This window comes from Anguilla rostrata, chromosome 3, assembly GCF_018555375.3.
Source record: "Anguilla rostrata isolate EN2019 chromosome 3, ASM1855537v3, whole genome shotgun sequence".
Taxonomy (NCBI): domain Eukaryota; kingdom Metazoa; phylum Chordata; class Actinopteri; order Anguilliformes; family Anguillidae; genus Anguilla; species Anguilla rostrata.
Window position 1 is genome coordinate 23,824,614 of NC_057935.1, and position 23,961 is coordinate 23,848,574.

The 23,961-nt window shown below is 40.5% G+C and overlaps 1 protein-coding gene across 1 annotated transcript; it reads left to right on the forward strand.

Moving 5' to 3' along the window:
* Positions 1-238: 238 nt before the first annotated feature.
* On the forward strand, positions 239-19,251 carry LOC135250527 (transmembrane 9 superfamily member 2). Its single transcript, XM_064326883.1, has 17 exons — positions 239-583; positions 1,439-1,506; positions 4,119-4,212; positions 4,592-4,719; positions 6,569-6,698; positions 7,799-7,923; positions 8,097-8,208; positions 8,597-8,676; positions 8,974-9,082; positions 10,178-10,310; positions 11,460-11,579; positions 12,712-12,769; positions 13,285-13,444; positions 13,977-14,128; positions 15,029-15,140; positions 15,791-15,962; positions 18,601-19,251. Exons 1-17 carry the CDS (start codon positions 428-430, stop codon positions 18,666-18,668), a joined length of 1,977 nt encoding a protein of 658 aa, XP_064182953.1. The 5' UTR covers positions 239-427; the 3' UTR covers positions 18,669-19,251.
* The last annotated feature ends 4,710 nt before the right edge of the window (positions 19,252-23,961 follow it).

Here is a 23,961-nt window from a genome sequence, read left to right on the forward strand (position 1 = left end):
TCCCCTCAGAGGCGGAGTGATACTGAATTGTGCAAAGGAATTAGACGTCATAACCGTGGTATATGGTTAATATACCACAGCTATGAACCAATCAGATTGCTTGATTTAAGCTACCGGTTATATATATATAAATTATATATATATAATTTTTTTTTCGCCCCAATGTATTGGCCTTCCTGGCTCGAACCTTCTCCGCCAACATCCCACAATGCTCCTCCAAAGAAAGCAACGACGAAGTGGTCGATGACGTGTCTCATTGGAACTGACGCTGAGCCACCATGGCAGTTGAGCTATGCTAGATGTCCTGCAAAAAGCGTAGATAAGATAGCTAATACATGTATTTTAGCTGACAATTGGAGTAACCAAATTTGCTTTCGTATGTCGATATTCAGCGTTGAAGCGTGACTGTGTTGAATTAACAGAGAAAATGCGATTCGCTTATATCCCTCCCGTTCTGAGGGTCTTTCTTCTTATTGGAATCTTGAATTGCGTCTCAAGTTTCTATCTTCCTGGTTTGGCTCCTGTCAGTTTCTGTGAAAAAGGACAACAAGCTGATAAAGAACAAGACGTACCGGATTGCAGGGTATTTGCCAATGCAAAAAATTCCAATTCGTGGGGCAATTATTTAGTTGGCAAGTCGTAGCGGTACACTGACAACATTCATCTGGGTGTGCATCTTGTTAGCTGGCTAGAGGTAGTCTAACGTAGCTAGTAATAATAAGTGAAGGCCTGGGTGGCATGAACGCATGCTATCCCCGCTAGTTTTTTAAATGACGTCAATTAGCGAACTGAAAATGCATTATAGCTAGCTATTGAGCAGTCTTAGCTAGCTGGCATTAGTCGGATGTACATAATTTAGCTGATGGACTGTCATGTGCGATATCGCATTCCACCGCTATATTAGCAAGCTAGCTGCTCTTCCGTTACTTATCTAGCGCTTGCTAGCTGGCACCCACCGTTTGTCTTAACGTTCCAGAAAGTTGCTAAGTTAGCTAGCTAACGGTAGATGTGCAACTTTGGCTTAATGATAATTTTAGCTTCTTAGCTATATTGCGTTGCATTGTTTCACATATCTGTATATTCCGTGAAGGCTATGATTAGCTGTGCTGCAAATTGTTAAGTTAGCTGGTGGCTAAATTGTAAAGCTATCAAGGGAAATGGATTCCGCATTGATGGAACAGAACGGCAGACTGTAGCAGCCCCGGACATAACGTTAATACTTTGCTGGGTGGTGGTGGTGGTGGTGGTGGGGTGGGGGCGTTAAGCCTTCGCCTTACGTCACAATGTTGTCAGACAGGCTCGTTATGGTATATTGGAAAGTTTTGTGAGTAACCCCCCATTAACTTTTTCTAATAATATGTGTAGCTGTAATTAAATTCAAAATAAATTTGGGATGTGTGTTGTTTTGTATTGATTTATTTCTCTCTTTCCTGTTAAGTCTGAAATTGAGCTCTTTGTGAATCGACTGGATTCTGTGGAGTCAGTCCTGCCGTATGAATACACAGCGTAAGTAATCCTAAACCATGACTATATTGATATTTAAAAACGATGTCTTTTTATAATGCTGCTTTGGATACGTCTCTTTGGGCTGTGCGGTTATATGCCAGCTAACAGAAATTATCTCTCTCAAATTCAAAATGCTTTTTTAGTATAACAAGGTATATCTTATGTTGCCAAAGCACAGAATAGAACATATACAGTGGAAGTCCATGGTACATGGATCCTGACATACAGTTTACAGACAAGTAGCTGCCTGTCCTAATATTATCACTGGTTGTCCCTCTGCTTATGACAAGCGTTTATTTGCCGCTAGTCAATTTAAATTTGGAATGCCTTATTGGCATGAGAAGATGCATCCTATGTTACCAGTGCACAGAGGGAAAATAAACACTTACAATTGGAATTTAACGCATAAAGACTGATTTAGTCATGTAGTGTACAGACAAATATACTAATTTTTACTTAAGTGTGTATAAGTTTTACTTTTCATCAATTTAGTGGTCTCTGGTTTCCACCATGCTCGTGGCAACATGTAACATCATTTACAGTGTAATACATTTTCTTGGTTCCCCTTATAATTAGGGAGGTTAATGGTCATCATTTAAATGTTTGAATTCAGAGCATATTGCTGTGAATTTTGGTACCATGATCATTTTGACATGTTTGGATGAATTGCAGCTCTGTCTCCACCACTCCCTCACTGCAGAACCGGCTCTGTTGGAAGTAAAGTCTGCTTGTGTTGGCTTTTTTGCTTGGCTGCACTCATTGAATTAGTATATTGTCAAAGTGTTCCTCAAGTTGCTATCTGTTACCATGGTCAGATAATTATCCATGGTGTGCAATTTGTTTATGGCCAGATGGCTATTGAGTTTGTCTTGGGTTTTTGTCATTTCTGTCCAATAGTTTTTTTGGTTTTGTTTTATAAATAATTGTGGTTGTATTCTCTGAGCTAGGATGTCACTGTCCTGGGGCACTCTTCTTTACTCTCACCTTCTGGCTTTTCAGGGCTGTGTAATGAAAGCAGTAGGGGCCGCTCATTTTTAGATGTTTTCAAGATTTGATGGCTCTTTTTTGGATATTAATTAGTAGTGGTTTTTGGCCTAATTCTGTTTGTGGTTTTCCTCTGTTACTTTGTTGTTCTGGACATTGTTGTCCATTGGACAATTACATGCCAAGAGAAATTCCCTACTCCAGGTGTCTTTCTCTTTCTCACTCTCTCTCTGTCTCCCTCTCATGCTCCCTCTCTTGCTGCCTCTCGTGCTCTCAAGCTCTGAATGAACACATACACTGTCACACACTGCTTTTTTTTTAAATAAGCTCCTGGCTACACTTTGCGGTCATAGCTGAGAACATTTAGGCCCAGATTGTTCCAGAATGAATAGTGGCCTGTTTCTTGAGCTTTGCGTGTACATGTAGGTTGCGACTTTTGAAATTCTCCAGAAACTGGCGGGAGCTAGCCTATAACTTATCTATAACAGTCATTTGTAATAAAAACATGTTATGGAACTGTGTATGCAAAATTGTTTTGACTAGATAAATGGATAAATCATGTACATGGTTTCTACTTCAATAAGTTGTCCTTGCACATACAGAGTAAATATTTTCTTCTGAGGCATGGTAAACAAGCCATTTATTTAATCTTGTAAATTTTTATTATTTGTGTTTCTGTATAATATTGAGCAGCTTTCTGCAAAAATGACAAATGAACAGGCAACATGTTTACTTGAACCATTAAGTATAGTGTTGTATTAGAAGAATTGATTTTACATATTTATTTTATGTTTCCCTATCTGTCAGATAGTTAAATTGGCTGAAGATGCTCTTTTTAAAATTTACATCTCAAAGGCACCAGTTTGGTAACGTGCTGGAAAATGCCATCAAGCACTTAGAACATGGTGGGCCAATGGCTGTGTGACAAAATGATTCTGTGAAATTTAAAGTGAAGACCCAGCATGAAACGGCCGCATTAGTCACTTCTTGGAAAGGTGACCTTTTCTGTTTGATAGAAAGCGGAAAGAGGGAGGGGGTAAAAAACAGCATCGGAAGGAATTTGCACAGTAAATGGTGTTGCAGAAACCAGAAAGTGTAGGGGGACAGGAGATACACCCCAGGAGCCGTATCATTTTTAAAGGTAACTGCCATTCTGAAGAGATGACTATTTGCAATTCTGTCCGGGAACTCAACACAGAATGACTCCTGTTTTCAGTCTAGTGCTGAAATACAGATCATTCCATGTGAAATGAACTCTGGTCTGGTGTGACTGTTTTTTTTTTTTCTTCTTTTTTTGGCATGTATTTTTTGGGCAGTTTGTTTTGTTTTTATTACATTTTTTGTCTGTTTAATTTCCATATTGAGAAGAATATCAAGGGAAATGTGAAACATTTAGCTTCCCAGTACATCTTAAACAATTGAGTTTTGATTTATAGAAGAATTTTATTAATCAAATTATTGCCTGTGATGTTGAAAACATATCTGTGTCATATTAAAGGCCTTTCCTTGGCCAAATGTATTTATTTATTTAGCTTCTGACTGTTCATTGATTTAACCCATACAAAACATTTTGCATCTTAGGTTATGTTTAAAAAAATATAAATATTGTTCTATATTCTTTGTCACAGGTTTGATTTCTGCTCAGAGGAGTCAGAGAAACGACCCTCTGAGAATTTGGGTCAGGTTTTATTTGGTGAGCGAATCGAACCATCTCCATACAAGGTATGTATTAACACAGCATGAAAGAGGGAAACTGCAATATCAGTGTGCTGATAACAAATTGTTCTATTTAGTCCTTGGAGAGTGAAGTGGGTGCCTTTGTAGGCATTGAATACATTTTTAGGAAAGTAGCATGCCTCCAAATAGTTCACTTCACAAAAGTAGCAAACAATCAGGCTCAATGAAGTCACTGAAACTTCTACACTAAACATTAAAACAGTATAATGCTACAGAAAACATAAACTTGATTTTAGTTGGATCAATTTTCAATACAATTTCCTCATTATGTGTGCTTTAGAGATCCTCATCAATAAACTATATTTTACCCATTTGTAGCTGTGCAGATGGCAGAACTGTTTTGTTCTATGACTTCACTTTACAGTTTGAATTTAAAAAGAAAGAAGAGTGTAAGCATGTTTGCACCAAGACGTACAGTAAAGACAAGGCAGACGACAAAGCCAAGCTGGACTTCCTGAAGAAAGGAATGCTGCTGAACTACCAACACCATTGGTGAGTAATTGCAGGCCTGATGTATTGTCATTATGTTGCTAACTCTGTAGCAGCCCCTACCCTGGAGTCAGTGAGTGCTTACAGTAATACACTAGACATATTTCCCAGCCTGAAACTGGTAACATTGGATATTTTAAAAAGAGAAGCATGGTTTAAAAAAATAATAATTTTAAAAAAGACTCAACACTCTTGACAAGAATCCAGTGGTGTAACTACTACTCAAGAGTTTTACCATACTTCCCACGCTTTATGTCAATAATGTCAGTACATGCAAATGGACAGTATGAAGCATGTGATGTTTCCAGAGCAATATTTCCTGTTATCGGAGGCTTCTGGAGGCCACTACCCTTGATCAGGCTGCTGTTCCACTAGAGGATGTACAACAGTTGAAAAAGGCAAATGCAATGGATGAGTGAGAACAGAGACCTTCCTAGAACTATATTTGTGGAATAAGATGCTCAACTTCAAAACCTCATTTGCATTTGAATTTGGTTAGAATTTTGATCCCTCCTGTTTGGTTTATTTATTCCTATTTAAAAGACTATTGAGCAGAGTGCAAATAGGACATGAGTCAAACAATCATTTTAAACACTTAACTATTCGTATGCTGGTAGTTAGAAAGCATTTTGGCATATCCCTATAAATATCCAAAGGATGTTGCTAATCAAAGTGTACTTTCATGTGAAACAAGAATTTTATTCTGAATATTGATGAACATAACTTTCTTGTAAAATTGTCAGTAGTCTATTGAACAGCTACAAATGTTTGAAGGCTTAGAATAATCGTTTGACCTAGGTCTAGCGTGAACTTTATCAATGTACTATTGTACCACAATGGTCTGTTTATATAAGGTTGTATGCTTTTATGGGACTTGTGTATTTACTGTACTGCAGGAACCAGTCTAAACACACAGTTATCAAGGAAGCGTTTCATTTTCTCTTCCCTAATCAAATCGCTAGGTCGCGTTTAAGTGTTGACGGCACACGTGCTGCCTGAGAAATGCCCCCAGGCGCATATTTTCTGAACTGCCTGTGGCTTCACGTGTCTCCGTTCGCCCAACCATTTTCCGAGTTCAGGATTCCGTTAACGTAGGGCGTGTGCAAGTCGGCAAACAGGTGGTGATGTCACCGAGCTGCTCTGGGGCCAAAAGAGCAGCTTGATGGGCGCATAACGGGTGGTCCTGGTCTTTTGGCTTTTTTGAAGTGTTGAGACTGCTGGTAGATTTTCACAATGCTGCTTGAGATATATTAGTTCTTCAATGGATCAGTTCGGCCATCTCTGGAAGCTGCCCCAGGCCCTAGGGACCTGAATACGCATGTAAATGTAATATTTCAGTTTTTTATTTTTAGCAAATTTGCAAAAATTTCTAAAGACCTGTTTTCACTTTGTCATTATGGGGTACTGTGTGATTGATGAGAATAAAAAAAATTAATTTAATCCATTTTATAATAAGGCTGTGACGTAACAAAATGTGGAAAAAGTGAAGGGGTCTGAATACTTTCTGAAGGCACTGTATTTGCTGTGGTTGATGGCATCATCCTGAGCCTTGAAGAGCTGTAGGCCAGGTTGTGCTGTTTTTGGGCTGCAAATTCATTGTATGAAAGGTGCTCTCCAAATGAAGGTTATTATTTTATTAGCAGATCCTTGGATCTGAATTGGTTTCTTATTTCAAGGTGAAAACAAAAACTAACAGATTCAGTGGCTCTGCCAGGCTAGGGTTGAGGGACCCCTGTACTAGAGTTGAGATGGGATTGCTAATGTACGCCGGGGGCCTTGACATTTGCTTGTGAAGGTTGCAGGTTTGACCCCGTTGGACCCGTGCCGATAATAACAGACTCTGACTCCGCAGGATCGTGGATAACATGCCAGTGACCTGGTGCTACGACGTGGAAGACGGACAGAAGTTCTGCAATCCCGGGTTCCCCATCGGATGTTACGTAACCGATGCGGGCCGACCCAAAGACGCCTGCGTTGTCAACGTTAGTTTTATACCGAACACCTCTTTGGAGTTGCATGTGTATAGAAGCGTTGAGCTCTTGATAAGAGTCCTGTTCTTAGTGGATGGATATTTCTTATTTGGTAAATGGTAAATGGACTGCATTTATATAGCGCTTTTATCCAAAGCGCTTTACAATTGATGCCTCTCATTCGCCAGAGCAGTTAGGGGTTAGGTGTCTTGCTCAAGGACACTTCGACATGCCCAGGGCGGGGTTTCAACCGGCAACCCTCCGACTGCCAGACAATCGGTCTTACCTCCTGAGCTATGTCGCCCCCAATTGTTTAATTAACAATTAAGCCTTTAATTGTTCTTTAGGCTTAACAGCCTTAATTTAAAAAAATTAGAAACCAACATCTAGAAGAAATGTGACTTTAAATGTCAAAAAAAAAAGTTTGAGTTTTGATCAGCCTTTTTTTAAAATTTATTTTGCATTTACCCCTCAGTTTTGAATAGCCAGTCCTATGTCAGTGCGATCCTTGGCTATCAGTTCAGGAAAGGGCAGACAAGCACGCGCTCTCCTCCGAAGCGCGTCACGTCAAGCGCCACTTCTTACCACACCGCGGCTCGCGAGTCCGGCTCGCACTGAGACGAGTCTGTGGAAGATGCTTCATGTCAGTTTAAGTGACTTGCAGAAGTCCTGATCGACCAGCGAGGGTCGCTAGAGAACAGCACTGGCTTGGATCACCACTAACTGAACACTGGGCAATGCTACCGCCAATCACGCATTTCCCTGCAGGGCTATCGGCCAGTGTCATCACTGGCACGGTCAGGATCTGATCCTAGACTCCGGAACAAAACGGTGGCTTGACTAAATGAGCCACCCAGCAGCCTCTGATCAGCCTTTTTGAGTTGGACTGAATCATCAGTTCCCTGTAAAGAAAGCTCAGTGTAACACTATTTCATACACTGGGAAGTGAGATTTTCCTCATTAAGTAGTGTTATTAGGCATACCAGGCAAAGGCAGCCCCAGATGTTGACACATGGACATCTATTCTACCTTGGCTTGAAAATTACATGAATTTAAAAGAAATAAGTTACCATTGACAGTTGAATAATTGCACCTTTTTCTTCCCTCGACAGTCGGATTTCAATGATAAAGACACCTTCTACATCTTCAACCACGTTGACATCACAATCTATTACCACATGGTGGAGAACGAAGCTGCAGGGGCAAGATTGGTTGCGGCTAAAATGGAGCCCAAAAGGTAGAATCATACGCTATGTATATGTCATCCTCGTGATTGTAAACCTATTAATGTCATTGCTGTATATGTGTGAAAATTGTGAATATAAATAGGCGGTTACATTATGCTACTCCCCACCCCCTTTAAAGTCTAAATAGTGTTTGAGTAAAATGTTCTTGTTTTTTTTCCTAAAGCTACAAGCATAAAAGTGCTGACAAACCAGACTGCACGGGGGCACCCATGGACTTGAGCAACAAATTCTCTGGCGATCTGAAAATTCCCTACACATATTCTGTCCAGTTTGTAGTAAGTTTTTCTAATTTGTTTCTGTTGACTCCTTAAGAAAACTTTACTAAAATGGCAACAGTTGTTAACAGGGTGTGGTCTTTAAACAAAATGTTTTGCCAGGTCATTGATGCTAAGTTCGTAAACAGGCTAAATGAAATTCAAAGAAAAGATCCAATAAAATTAAATAACATTTTAAACGTGAAATGTTTTTCAGACTAGTCTTGGACAGTTTGAGGTGGAGCTGTAATGTGCTGTGTGTGGACCAGTATACCCATCTTGCTGCTGTGTGCGAAGTGTTTTGAGTAGTCCGTAGTTATTGTACATCGTAGCTCCACCCAACATTGGCCTCACAATGTCCTTCCACTGTTCCAGACCAGTGTATAATGTTATTTAACTATGTCTGTAGGAGGATCAGAAAATCCGATGGGCTTCCCGTTGGGATTACATCCTGGAGTCCATGCCCCACACGAACATCCAGTGGTTTAGGTAAGTGCTTCTCATACCTGAGGCCAATATATTAGTTTAAAAGCCGGTTCGACACCAGTAAACTTTGAGCATATTCCTTAATTATTGAAGGGCACCAGTTTATTGATTGAATTATTGCTGGTAATTTTAAGAGAAGCATTCATTTTCATCAGTACTATCATCTCAAATTTCATTAGGATTTAAAGACTTTATATATAGAGTTATATCTGAGAGTTTTCAATTGTCCTTGGATTAATGACAGTTTTTCTCGTGGGAGTTTGCGATCCTCACTGCATGTTGTTCCCGACGTCTCTGCAGCATCATGAACTCCCTGGTGATTGTTCTCTTCCTCTCCGGCATGGTGGCCATGATCATGCTCAGGACCCTGCACAAGGACATCGCCCGCTACAACCAGATGGACTCGGTGGTAATTAGACGCGCCCCTGCCGCTCGTCCCGTTACGCCATTGCTCCGGTGTGCGGGTGGGGCCTCGCAGTCCTGCCAGTCGAACCGAGACCGCACCCGCCGTCGTACCAAACCCGCGCCGCGACGGCCCCGTGGGGCAGCGCTGATTCGGTGTAGCGTGGCCCAGGGTGGGAGAGATTCGGCCCGCTGGGTGTCTGTGTCTCATCCTGCAGCAGCGGGCCCCCTCTCTTCATTCGGGCTCCTGGGGTCCGCATGCACACGCTGCATATGAAGTGTCCTCCGCGACTCACCCGTCCGTGTAAGCTTGACCGCGTAAGTGGACTGCAAAACGAAAAGATGCAGCGGCTTCGCATCATGTGCCTGTCTGGAATGACAGCGGAGGTCGCAGTGATGAACACAGGCACACAGGTTGGACCTTGACAATTGAGAGAATTTTTTTTTAAATAAAGTAAACACCCCTATTTACCAAATTTTCAAAAGGTATGTGCCAGTGAGTGATTTATCTATTGTCCTTTTGAGCTTGTTATATATAAATATAACCTGTTTAAATGCTAGTTAAATTCTAGACCATCATTAGCATTAGCGTATGTGATACGGTCAGCATAATGAAGAGTGGCATTAAACAGCGTATTTTATATTGGCCATAGGAGCGAGTCGAAGGGTCACGCTTTGATTCTAGCTGGGCAGCCCGACAAAAGCCGGCGTAACAATGGCCGTGTTTTGGGTAGCTCTGTTCCGCTTCTGGCCAAAGCACCGAGGCCTTTTGCGAACACGCCCGTTGCGTCTGAAAGCAAAACACGAGTTCTGTCGTGCCGGAGCGGCTTCGCCCCGTTGCCCCGCGAGACGGCGGGCCTCGGGGTCGTCCGAGGCCACGCGCGCGCTCGGTTTCGCGTTTTTGCGCGGGCCTAATCCGCCGACCTCCGGCTCATTATTTCAACAGCTCTCTCCCTCAGAAAAAACAGACTGACAGGTGATGTTATCGGAGTGATCAGTCCCCTACCCCGGCCTCCGCGCGAGGTCTTTAATGGGCATCAATGGGGTGTAATTGGCGTCGGGGGCTTGGTGTGCGACGTTCGGCTAAAACGCTGTTTTCCAGGAGGACGCCCAGGAGGAATTCGGCTGGAAGCTGGTGCACGGCGACGTCTTCAGGCCGCCGAGGAAGGGCATGCTGCTCTCCGTCTTCCTGGGGTCTGGGACTCAGATCTTCATCATGACCTTCGTCACCCTTTGTGAGCACAACCCGTCTTCGTTTGCTGCTTCTTTTTGCACTCACTGCCCGGGGAGAACCAGACTCGCTAATATAGGCTTCGCTGTGTATCATCTTGTACTACATCCTCCATAATAGTTTTATGAAGTATGCACTTCGATAACACTGTACACAGCACGTGTTTATTCAGGTTCATTGGTTTCTATTCACTGTTACTTACATTTGCACTTGAAATGCAAATATAAGGCACAACCAGGACTGAAGTTTCTTTTGTCCATCTTAAATGAAATGGTGTTCGGTGATAAGATTGTGAGCGATTGGCAGACCAGTGTTGTTTCACTGTGTAATTAGTAGGATAGAGGTCTGCATCCTGACCCGAACCCGATGGGGCCCGAAAGTATGCTGTGATCAGGCTGGTTATCGGCCCTGTTTTTGCTCTGTGATCCGGACAGATCGGGTACTGGCCCACTGCCAACCTGAAAGTTTACAAATAATAGACAGCTGTTAACAATCATTGATAACAATGGTGCAAAGCTTCCAGCTTTTGAAGTGTACAGTTATTCTCATCTAGGAAATGAAAACAGCTGTATTTGATAACATTGGTGCGATAGACCTATTAACTTCAGAGAAGGAAAAACAGCACTGAAGCTAGCTAGCTAGCCTGTTTTGATAATTACAAACATTAAAATACACTGTAAACTATTCCTCTTACAAGGAATAGACATTTTATACAAACAGATACTGAAAGAGGACGTTGCTCCTGTGCCGTTTTTTGCAGTGGTGCAAGTGCCAAACTGATCGTCAGAAGAAGAAAAACCGTTAAGTTAGCATGAAAGCTCAAATAAGGCTATTTTAACTTGCTAGTTGAGCATATGGTACGCTACAAAAACTAGAAGCTTTGATTTGCCCCATTGTTGTCAATCATTGTTACAAGCTGGCGAAATTGTTGTTTTCGCCCGTTCCATAATCCCAAGCACCTTCACTTGCAGCAGCTTCTTCTTCTTTCAGCAATCAGGCCTCACTGGGTTTGGGCTTAAAATCTGACGAGAGCTGGTCTGGCTGGTCTGGATCCTGCTGTACTGGGCTTAGGCGGGCTCGGGCCTTATCGCTAGCCCAATGCGAACCGCTAATTGGGATTAACCTGGGTGCGTTTGTTTGTTTTGTTTCCCAGTCTTCGCCTGCCTGGGCTTCCTGTCGCCGGCGAACCGCGGAGCGCTGATGACGTGCGCGGTGGTGCTGTGGGTTCTGCTGGGGACTCCAGCGGGTTACGTGGCTGCCAGGTTATACAAATGTAAGCAGGAGGCCAAACAGGGTCTGACAGGAGCCTCGCACGAACCCCACCCCTCACCCACCAACCCCCTCCCCCGGCCCCTACTCGTTAGGCCAGATCAGCGTCAGCAGGTGACAGGCGGGTGCCTGGCAGCCTCATTCCTCCACGGCCTCTCAGGGCAGCAGCACCAGCGGCCACCAGATCCCGGGCGCGATATCTATTTCAGTCCCCCTGCTATCTGACACCACAGCCGTGCCCGCGGACAATCGATAATTCAGCAATTAGCCACGCGTCCACCACACCACCCTTGTGCGGTTTCCCATGACGGGTGTCCGTAACACTTAAGATCCACAATGTAGCTTGAAGCATTGTATCTCTCAGTTATTTGAGCGTATTATAACAATTTTATGTATTTATTGATTTATTTATTTATTTATTTAAACTTTTTTGCTTATTGTTTAGCATATGCAACATGATTTGTTTGTAATGAGTTTATAAATAGGTACCTTGAAAGGCATTATTTAATAGCAGATAAATAAATAAAAATAAATATATATATATATATACATAGTTTTTATTTTTTAAACAAAATTTAGTGTATTTTTGAAAGATATTTTAATGTTGTTATAATGTTATCATAAAATATTATTTTGGAATTTAATGCTTCCACTGTCTGATATACTCCTCAGTGGTATGTAAATAAATGAGGAAGCATAGCATTGAATGCAAGACAGCTGGCAGTGTAACTACTTGGTTTATGAGGGTCATTGGTTTGTCCATTGCCTGTAGCCCTAAAGACTAATGTGAAACCGGTAACAAAGTTCATCTAACATGGGCATGTATGATCATTTCCTCCACCACTTACTACTAAGAGGAACTTTAACAAAAGGGCAATATCCTAAAACCTCTGCCAAAAAAGTAACCATAGGTCTGTTGATGGAAAACTCCTTCCGACCAAATTTGTCTGTTATGAATTATGCCTGTGCGTGTTTATTGGAAGGGGCAAAGGTGCAGGGACTTGATTGGTCTGAAAGGCACTGATGGGGCATTTTAATGAGCGACGTTGAATTGCCATGCTAAGAAGCTAACGGTTTCTGTTACAGGGGGTTGGCGTACTTCCCTTAACACCTTGTTATTTCTACTCTTTGTACAGCCTTTGGTGGTGAAAAATGGAAAACAAATGTTCTACTGACAGCTTTCCTGTGCCCGGGGTGAGTGAGCGTTTCTGTCAGCAGGGTGATAACATGTGCTTTTAAATTTCATCCAACACTTGTATAAGCGTGTAAGAGTGTAAGCCTTTAATTATTAGACTTTTTTGATGAGGAGTAAAAAAAATAATAGTATGTTGCTGTTTTATCCTAAACATATTAATTGCATCAGTTTATCAGTTCGGAAAACAGCATTTAATGTATTTCCTTTCCTTGATATTTGTTCGCCAAGATGCTTCATTATTTTCATGTGATTGATTCTTTTCTATGTGTGTAATGTGAAGTGCACAGTAGACTCCTTTTTATTCATACAAAAAAAAAAAAACTGTATGTGATAGTGTGTAAAATACAGGTATGTGTTTTTTTTCCATCTTTATCAATGCCATAAATAAAAAAGTACTCTACTGTATATATTAAGCATTGACTGAGCAAACAGCAGCCCTATTCATTTCCCAGTAATGGTGCTTTGAATTCTAGAGGAGTGTTTTTTTTTTTCACACTGATTCCCTTTTTTACAGGATTGTGTTTGCGGACTTCTTCCTGATGAACCTGATTCTGTGGGGGGAGGGGTCGTCAGCAGCCATGCCATTCGGGACACTGGTGGCCATCTTGGCTCTGTGGTTCTGCATTTCCGTGCCCCTCACATTCATTGGAGCATACTTCGGCTTCAAGAAAAGCGTGAGTGTCCATAGGCTTGGCTCTGCGAATTATCGGGCATCGACCATCGGCAGAATTTGTTTTGCCGTTCATTTGACAGCTTTTCCAAATGGTACTTTACTCTCCAGGTTGTATGAGGTTGTTGTCAGCAACACCACCTTGATCCCAAATGGCAGAACCATTGCTGCACAATGAGGAACTAACTGTTTTGGAATTTCATCCCAACTTCTGCTCTCAATTATTTAATTAATTTTTGGAACATTTTGATAAAGTTTTGAGGTGTTGCTGCACACTGCACATGCATCCTTGGTGAAAACATTTTGGTGTGGTCTGATATAGGCATGTACTAGTACAGGTATATACCGCTGTGTATACTTGAAACAGTAACCAACGTGCACACTAGGACCAGAGTCACATTAATGTAAGTGTAATGTAACATAAGAATGCAACTCTTACACTGTTCATTTCATATCAACAGATTGTAAGAGCAAAATGGTAAATCATCTTCTGTGAAATGTTGCATAGTAAACTTTGCCTTCATCATCAAACACAGGGTATCGAGCACCCAGTCCGTACGAACCAGATCCCTCGACAGATTCCGGAACAGTCTTTCTACACCAAGCCCCTCCCTGGGATCATTATGGGAGGAATCCTGCCTTTCGGATGCATCTTCATCCAGCTCTTCTTCATCCTCAACAGCATCTGGTCTGTAAACTGACATAACACATGCCTTCTATTGTCTTTGAAAATCCTTGAATGTATTTTAACCCCTGGAAAGTAATTGACCTTTTCTCAAGCTGCTTACTAGTCCCATGCTTTTTAGTTAATTCACTAATTTTATGCACACTTTAATATTCCCCCAAAAGGCACCATTCATATCAAATGTTTTATTTTTAGGAGCCAAGCACCGTAGCTGTGTAGGAGCCTATTGTATTTGTTTGTTTAGACAGTCCAAGGTATCACCTCAAAATTTGGGGTCAATACCTCAACCCCTCTAGCACCACCAACAGGTCAAAGTTAAACAAACTCTTGGCTGAAACTTTTGAACTGTTCGCCTAGAGTTGTGATTCTTTTGTCTCTAGATTCCTTCAGTCCTGCGAAGTTCAACTCACCCCTATCTGTTTCTGTCATTTTGAATTTTATGAAAAACACATTTTAAACATATCCTCCTAGACACATAATTTGGCATGTATCGTCTTCAGAGTAGGCTGGCCAAAAGTTGTTAAAAGACAGTTGCTAGATCAAACAATATGGCCACTGCAAACAAACACATTTGATGGCGAAGGCGCCAAACAGGAAGTGAGTCATATCTTGGCAGTGCTTTGATGTATTGATGCCAAAATTGGTACCTCTCCATGTCATTGCGTCTAAGGGCCACCCACCTCATGAAATGTGGACACTTGGGGGTGCTATACCTGAAAAAAAATGTACCTGACGATTACGCTGCACTAAATACACCTTTTCATCCAAACTTGTTCTGGACCATGCCAGTAAAGGATTCTATCATAGCATGTACTTTTTTATTTTTCAACCATCTTGGAGGCCCTTGGGGCGAGTGGCATAAAAGAAATGCTAGTTATGCTTTCCTTCCCCCTACCTTTGCAGGTCTCACCAGATGTACTACATGTTCGGGTTTCTGTTCCTGGTGTTTATCATCCTATTGATCACCTGTTCCGAAGCCACCATCCTCCTCTGTTACTTCCACCTGTGTGCAGAGGTGAGCTTGGCCAGAGATGCAGCGATGTGCCAGTTCTATTAGTACTTAGTTATCATAACTCTATTCATTATTACCGATATACACCAGCTCAGTGCAGTCAGGAAAAGAGCAGCTTTGTTTTTTTTTTTTCTGTTTAAATGAAGGGAAATCATTAATATAGTTTAAAAGGTGGGAGGGGTGGAGTCTGCACTCAAAATGGGTGAAGTTGGCAGTCAACTTCACTTTGAGCAAATAGTTCTGCTGAATTTGATTGAAAGTAGCGCAAGTGAACTGATATCCCTTATTTTCTGTGTTGTACAACATCAAGTACAAATTGCAAATATAACCTTTACGTGACAATTTATTTATTTTTTATTTTTTTTCAGCACAAAGTCATGAGTCCTTACGCACTCAATAAACCATTAAATGTATTCACTTTAGGAACTCATGACTAAAAATGTCTGAACACCAGTAAATCCTAAATATGAATAACATAAAGATTAATATGTTTTTGACAGGCCTTCAGTGATATTTTTGGATTATTTATGCATCTATTTTTTTTATTGTATTTTCGTAAACTCGCATCTGTAACTGGGTAACCAGCTTTGTTCTTATGTGGGAGTGTGAATGTGCCTTTTTTTATGAATGTACCTCTCTGTTTTGTCCACCAGGACTATCACTGGCAGTGGCGGTCCTTCCTGACCAGCGGCTTCACCGCCGTGTACTTCCTGGTGTATGCCGTACACTACTTCTTCTCTAAGCTCCAGATCACCGGGCTGGCCAGCACCATCCTTTACTTCGGTTACACAATGATCATGGCTTTGATCTTTTTCCTCTTCACAGGTGAGCTGCGTTTTTATCTTTATTAAACTTCCTCTACCGCTTTCCTTTCTGTTGCACAGCTGCCCCATATACAGGCCTGGGGCCGCACAGATCAGTGCACGGAAGCCTGCTCCGGACCTGCTCGTTAATCTGGTTAATTGAAGTGAGAAAGTAGGAAACTGAGTGAGCCAAAATGGGGGGAGAGCCCCCAAATCCATTTTGTGTTGTTTGGTTAATGTGCAGTCAGGGCAGTGCACTCAGACAGCTGGCTGTTATTGGGTCACTGACTCCGCCCCATTTGTCTTCCGCCAACGTTGAGCCTTTTGGCCTTAATGAAATTTGCCAAAACCCAGTCTTGTGTTTGTATTTAGTTTTATTGAAGTATTGCTCAAATGCGAAAACAGCTGGGGAATAGTTTGGAACAGTGCATGAGTACAGGATGGTTTTTATTACTTTATTTCACCAGTTAAGGAAGCAAGATTTGTGTCCGTTCTATTTCAGTTTGGTCAGTTGTGAAAATTATTAAAAGTATATTAATGAATGTGTTCAATAGCGATTCTTAAATCATTATATGCCTAAAAAAAGTTTAATTGATACTTATACCTGGCACAGGCCTTAGGGTGGCCTACACTCAGTCAAGCTATATAAAAGTTACCCCCCAGTGGGGGGGGCGGGCCCACTGGGGTCTGATCCCTATTTTTTATCTTCTGTGGTTTCTACTTGTCTGAATAAACCAAAAAATAAATAAAAAATGAAACGTAAAAAAATAAATAAATAATGCTTCTAGGCACACAAAAAAAGGAAAAGAAATTTGTAAGCAGTTAAAAAATGGGGCAGCTGTTAATGTCATACATTTGAGTAAAGAAAAAGGTTTGCCAATTATTCATATATGTACTTTATTGATTATACTAATTAATGCATAATTAGTCCCTAATTGTAAAAGTAGTCACGTCTCTGGGCTGATGCCATCATACAACCCTCCTTTTAGGGAATAATAAGCTGTTTATCAATGCAAAATGATAAAACTGCTGAACCTGGAATGGCTGCAGAGACGCTTAGAAGGCAACTGCTCAAATTCAATGGCTCAGTTAATAGACTAAATGGTTACATGCATGATTGTGTTTCTGGTTCTTGGTATGGTAAAATGTGTATGATGGGTCTGTGTGTATGGTGTCCATTTTTGTCATCCCTTATCCTCATTTGAACTATTCATCCTGCCTGATATGTGTACTGCCTGGAAAGTACCCACCAGTAATGTACTCTATTCATGTGCAGCTCTTGTTGCAATTTTAATGGGAGCAAAACCTCTTTTCAACAAGCAATTTTGAATTCTTTATCAAAAAATGGGAAAAACAGTGTAAATAATAAATGGGGAAACGGGTATTATTAAATAAGTTCAACGAAAGGATACCAAGGTAAGTAGTAGGGCAATATACTGCCTGTCAAGGAAACAAGGGAAACCTGAATTTAGTGCTTCGGAAAGAACCTTTTCTAACTCCTGCTCATCTGTCAGAGCGATGTCGAAGGCTTGCTTGGGAGGGCTCTTTGATGGAGCCCCGCTGATCTCTCAGTGCTGAACATGCTCACAACGCTGCCTTCCAGGTCATTGGTCAGCCCCGGCAGGGGGCCGGCCATGAGCCGCTCCACAGTCTCTGATTCGCAGCTGGATCCGTAACCAGGTATCACAGCGAATGAGCTGGTGAACCCTCACCGGCCTGACGAGCGTGCAGAGTTAGTCATGATATAATTTGTTGCTCCTGATACTAAATTCAGACCTGGGTCAAATCAATACTAAAATACTCATTGGATGCCATAAAAATATGAAGACGCCTGAAAATAGATGTTATTTATAATTTTCAGTAATGTGCATAATATTTTACTAGCAAAAACGTATTAATCTTTGTTATTCATATTTATTATTTACTGGTGTTCAGACATTTTTAGTCATGAGTTCCTAAACTGATTACATTTAATGATTTTTTGAGTGCCTAAGGACTCATGATTTTGTGCTTTTTAAAAAATAAAACAAATTGTCATGTCAAGGCTACATTTGCAAGTTGTCCTTTATGTTGTACAACACTGAAATAAGGGATATCAGTTAACTTGCTACTATTTTCACAAAGTGAAAATCGAAAGGGCCCAGATCTGACGAGTTAGCTGGCATTGGCTGATCAGTTTAGGGTTTCTTTCCACACGGAAGAGTCGGATTGCTGCCATTGTAAGAGCTCAGTGGCTTGGCCTTCCTGGCTTCTGGCTTTCCAGAGTACAGGTGTGGTGCCCTCCTTATAAGATGTATAGAACACGATATTGTGGTTTAACATATTAGTGTTTGTACTTTGTATGTTTCTGAGCAGTTATGTTGTAACAGCACCAACACATATTAATTCCCTCAGAATGTATTGGGTGAAACATTCCGTTTGGTGTTTATTTGTTAGCTATCTTTGTATGACTGTACAAAGTATTGTCCTTTTTGATATGGATGGCTTAAGGGAAGTCAAGGCTGGGAGAATCTTTTGAAAACATTACACAGATTTTTGCCAAATTGTGTTGTTTATTCGCATATTTAAGTTACAGCTGTTTCATTCAGTTTTCACACTGCGTAACTGAATTATCCTGTGCTATCTATAAGACTTTGGATTTTTCCTTATTTTTCTTTCAGGAACGATTGGATTCTTTGCCTGTTTCTGGTTTGTAACCAAGATCTACAGTGTGGTGAAGGTGGACTGATATCTCCAGAGCAGACAGAGTTTCTCCAGCCTGGGATTTCTCTCTGTCCAGAACTTCCCGGTTTTAAAGGAAAAGAAAAATTCTGTTAAAACCAGTCGTACATTTCACATTTTTTTTCCCACAAACTCATCAGAAATTCACCTTTTATATGCAGCGAATCCTGTAAACCGTTACTATGATTAAATGAATTGCAAAGGAGACGGCATATCACCAAACACTATAATTATATATGTGCATTTCATGAAAATTGTAAATAATACATTTTACTAACATGGAGTGAAATTACCGTAGGCCTCCGTAGTTGTGTTGTTAAGACTCCGCAGTGAACGTAAATATTATTGTAAATAATGTTTTCTAATGCTCAAAGTAGGTAATCTGAATTGTGTGTAAAAATAAATGTGGTCGTGGAATGCTTCAAGCTTCATTTTTATTTTATTTTTTTTTCAGTACGATACCAACTGAACTGTTAATGAGCTTTGCTTCATTTAAAAAATTTTTTTTTGCCTCTATACATTTTGTGCCTCTTGATTATACTTATCGATTATACTGTAAATTTTCAGTAATAAATGTACAAATGACCACAGTAAGTGTTTTGAATTATTTTGTACTGACACCTTATTGATGTGTGGGCCCCATTTGATGGATGTAATCAGTGATCAGCTGCAGGTTGATTACAAATTGAAATATTTTAGGAAAATAGGCAGTGTAGGTTTTTTGCAATTATAGCGTATGTACTGCACTGAAGATATATGGAATGGAAGCACAGCATATTCCTGGAAATCTCAAACAACTGAAAGCTCTGGTCTAAATGTCATGTACTCACAACAGATACACTGACATTTGTATGATACTCGTTGGTTCACTTGGCTGGTAATGACAAGCAGCATTTCTGTCCAATTTCAGAGCTGGGAATTAGATCTGATTGGTTGATGGACTTCCTTAAATAAACCTGTCATTCTGACATACCCTTTTCACACATGAGCAGCTTAAGTATTTTGCATACATAATTATTATTACTAAAATTATAAATGAATTTGAACCATGTAATTAAATCATTACAAGGATAAACCACTGTAAAATTAGATTGAATGCTGAAACTTACAGAATTTAAATTGGGAGCAGCAATAATTAGCAGTTTTGCTGGTGGTGTGTAAAAAGGGAACATTATCCTTAAAAACAGAAAAATGTTTTTTCAACATTTTTACCCAGTTTGAAAAACCTCAGCATATTTATCAGCAGTGGTCATTGCTAACAAAAAGAAAATCAGATATGAACGTGGGAGAGTGCAGGCAATCATGTGCACTGAAACATGCTGTGTCAAGCTGCTACTTCTTTTCACACAGCAGTCAGCAAGTTTGCACAGAAATGAGTCTGAGGAAGACTGTTCATATGCAACTTCAGCAAGGAGACTGTGGGCACTCTACTGACCTTCAGGGGTCGCTGATGAGTGAAGAGGCATCATCACCCCTGCTGACTGACTTTTCCAACTTAAGCCGCGTTTCCACCAAAAGTACCCGGAACTTTTAGTCCCAGGATCTACTTTTCAAGGAACTAAAAGGTTCCTTCAGCCCATTGTTGTCTGCGTTTCCACCACGGTCTAAAGTCCCGCGAAGATTAGGCAAATTAGCCCACTGACGTATAAAAAAGCGACGTTGTCGTCGATCCATCTGTCCTATGATTTCTTCTGTAACCCCATACTACCACCGAAGTAGCCTACATTATTTTCTAATAACTGGGACAGCCCGGAGGGGTTTATTCCACTTATATACAACGGATTACCAACAATGACTATATATGGTTACTTTTGTATTTATATCGATTTAATCACCTGAAATTGAAATATTCTTCCGCAGCCGTTTGGGCATATTTTGCCATTGTCAAGCAAAACTGCCGTTGGTAGTTGAACTTGGACCATTGTTATGCAACAAATAGGATATAACAGGCCAATAGTCAGATTGTAACTGTTTTATATATCCTCTCAAACACATTCATCATGTTTTTATGCGAACATTCACTTTCATGTCTTGACATCCGAGGCGACATAATGCATTCACATTCCACAAATAACTGGCAACAACAGCAGAAAACATGCACACGTTGTAAACAATTTGCTGTTGAATTGATTACTTTCTTATTGTCAATTCCATATAGGCTAATCGCAAAATGACAAGAATAGAACGAAAACTCGGACTTGCGTGAAAATTTAAATTAGCAGTGGTACAGCCACCGTTTGCTTTCCTTCAAAGTTTCTGCTAGCCGAGCAGCGAAGTGTGCCCTCCAGATGCGAACCATGCACCATAAATTAGTCCATAGTCTTCCTGGTCTTTTTGTGGAGTAAAATTACAGCAGTCTGAAAAAGCAAAAGGGACGATTACTAGAATTAACCTGTTATTTTACCCTGACAAAAAGTGCGGAAGGTGATTTCAAGTTTGCTTTTTACTGTATCACCAATGTAAATTATGCATAACTACCGCATACCTCACATAACTGTATCAAACGTTTTGATTCAATTACAACGGGCTAACAAAGAAAATCCGGAAGAAAATATTCAGCAACCGAATTAAACCGTTTGAATGTTTTGGTACGTAACTGTCCCAGCACAAATGCTTAGCATTTTATAAAAACGAATACTAAAGCAAGAAAAGAACAGAAGAGCACACGTTATAATTCCAAGACGTTGGCAGGCTATAACCAAAAGTAGGCTACTGCGCCGCATAACATACAAGTTTGATTTCAAGTTATTATGAAAATAAATCTGTTTGCGGCTGCAGATTTTTAAAAATGGCGGTTGAAATAAAACACTGCAAGTTGTCGACCAATCAGAAATTTTCACCGCTTGCGCCCCACCCCAAAGGTTCCAGTACTTTTGGAAAGTACTACCCCCCAAGCAGGGATGATTTTGGGGGTAAAATAAAGACCCTAGTTCCTGCGGTCGAAACGCACTGAGTTCCTCAAAAGGTTCCTAGTTCCGGGGTAAAGTTCCTGGTGTGGAAACGCGGCTTTACTGACTTTGTGTTACCAAGAGGGAACTATAAATGGTGTGGAGCATCTTTGTGACCTCGACATGCCTGCCACATGCTACATTTGTTATATAAAGTGTAATGTGAAATCATTTAACTGTTAAATGCATTGATGGGTTTTTAATAATGTGAAAATATTGGCCTTTGCTTTCTGAGTAAGGGTTTGATAATGACAGTTAAGATGATGACGATAAAGGCATCGAGCAAAATGGGTCTGCCAAAAAAATTGACTGCCTTAAATATATGTGGAGCAACTGAGACTCCTTCCATACTTTTTTGAAAAGTGTTTAATTTAGTCATTGCAATTGGGGTTCTTTATTTCTTTATTTTTGTGGGTTTAGCACAAGATTCTTTTTGAAATATTGTCAGGGATTATAGTCCATGATGTAAAGGTCATATGTTCACAGTTCTGTTGTAGGATAACATCACCTACAGTCTCAGGGTATCAGACTATATTCCCCAAGGGCTGCAGTTTCTGCAGATCTTTGTGGTTTCCTTTCAATCAGCTGCCAATTAAGGCTTTGAGGACCAGATGTGTGGATTATATAGCCGATCAGTGACTTGATCCATTGGTGCCGAGAACACACTGAAAACCTGTAAATAAAAGTCACTTTAGTTTATATATATGTATATAACATGCCAAAGTTTTCCTTCATATAAATGGTAAACACCTGAAAAATGCCTGTGCTATTCCAATCGGCATGTACTAGGCAGTGGAATTGATGATTTGTTGCTCATTGAGACTCTCTTAGAACATGTTCCCTACCTGGTCATGATTACATGGTAATCCCATTCCCTCTACAACAAGAAGCTTTAGAACTGTCACAAATTGTCTAGAGATGCTAGCTGCTCAGTAAAATACAGGATGGTTGTAAAGACACACATCTTTATAGATGGGTACCTAGTTCAGTGGAATGTAGCAAATTTTAGGGTGCAGGAGATTTGTTGAACACATACAAATGGGCTGTGAGTCCAGTTTTCCATTCATACAAAATTATAACAGCTGCAGATTTTCAGAATGTATTTTACTTCATCTGAATGACTATATGCACCATAATTTCTTAAACAACTGGAGTTATTATATTAGTGCCACTTAGACAAGTTAGACACTATAGTAAGGAGTCCAAATCATATAGTGTAGGTCTTTACAATGCATTACAGGCACACATTTACCAGTAGAAAAAACTGAAATCTTTCCCCTAGACCTTCTACTAATAAACCATTAAATAGTTCCATAAAACTGCAGTTTTCCCTCAATTTAACTAGTAATGTACACTATGAGCTTTATACACCTGTGTCTAATTTGTGTAAAAAATACTTAACAAGGAACTTCAAACATTTTAAATGGCAGCTATGAGGAAAAGCACAGTTGCTAGGTTCCAGTAATTTGTCTGCTGGGGTCATTGCAACTTGGTGCCAGGTGTTTTTAATTCATGGCAGATGAATGCCCGGAGGTGCAATAATGATGGCCTTGTTAATATACACTGTGAAGCAGCTGTCATGTCATACCCTCTTGCTGGTATGTGAGTGTGAAGCATAAAGGGTGACAGTTGTAAGGCTAGGATTGAAGTTTTTCAGTACAGGGCCAGAAGGCAGTGAAGTAGTGTACTGGGTTTCACACACACTCACCGGCTCTGTGTGTTTATAATATATATTGCATGCCCATCTTCCTGCTTATCACAAATCTCGTAGTTACACATACATAGCTGAACATACACACACAAACACACACAACTCACACTTTCATATGACCCACTTGCTGTGTGTACACACAAACACTCATACTCATACACATACACACATATGGGACACATCGGCCATTTTTCCTGAGCTTGTCTCCTTATTCTATTTTTTCTCACTGCTATGTGAACGTATGGTCCTCTCATGACCTGGTTCATATTCATTCACAATTTATGCACTATTTCATATGGTTGGTTGTGCACAATCTGCTGTTTTTCCAGATCCGTCAACCGTACTCGTGACAACAGGGCCTTCATTCGACCGGTGAGTCTCTCCTAAGACCAGTATATCCAAATAACCCTACTAACGGTTTTGAGTATTTTTGGAAAAATAAGTTAATTTATTTATTAAGTAAATAAAACTTTTATGACTGTGATTCATATTTCTTGTTTGTTTCATTAAATTTAAAGACTGTGTTGGGGAACCTGTGTCACTAACCTGACATCTATTCCTTGTAGAACTATTTGGTGAACTACCCAGAGTGGCATAGTGTCACACACAATGGTAATGCTCCATTGGTCACACTAACTTTT

Bases quoted from the DNA above. Each gene is read 5' to 3' on its own strand.
- LOC135250527 (XM_064326883.1), top strand. From the start codon at position 428: ATGCGATTCGCTTATATCCCTCCCGTTCTGAGGGTCTTTCTTCTTATT. The intron at 12,770-13,284 runs GTGAGTGAGCGT...CCTTTTTTACAG, and splicing joins ACAGCTTTCCTGTGCCCGGG to GATTGTGTTTGCGGACTTCT. The intron at 15,141-15,790 runs GTGAGCTTGGCC...TTTGTCCACCAG, and splicing joins ACTTCCACCTGTGTGCAGAG to GACTATCACTGGCAGTGGCG.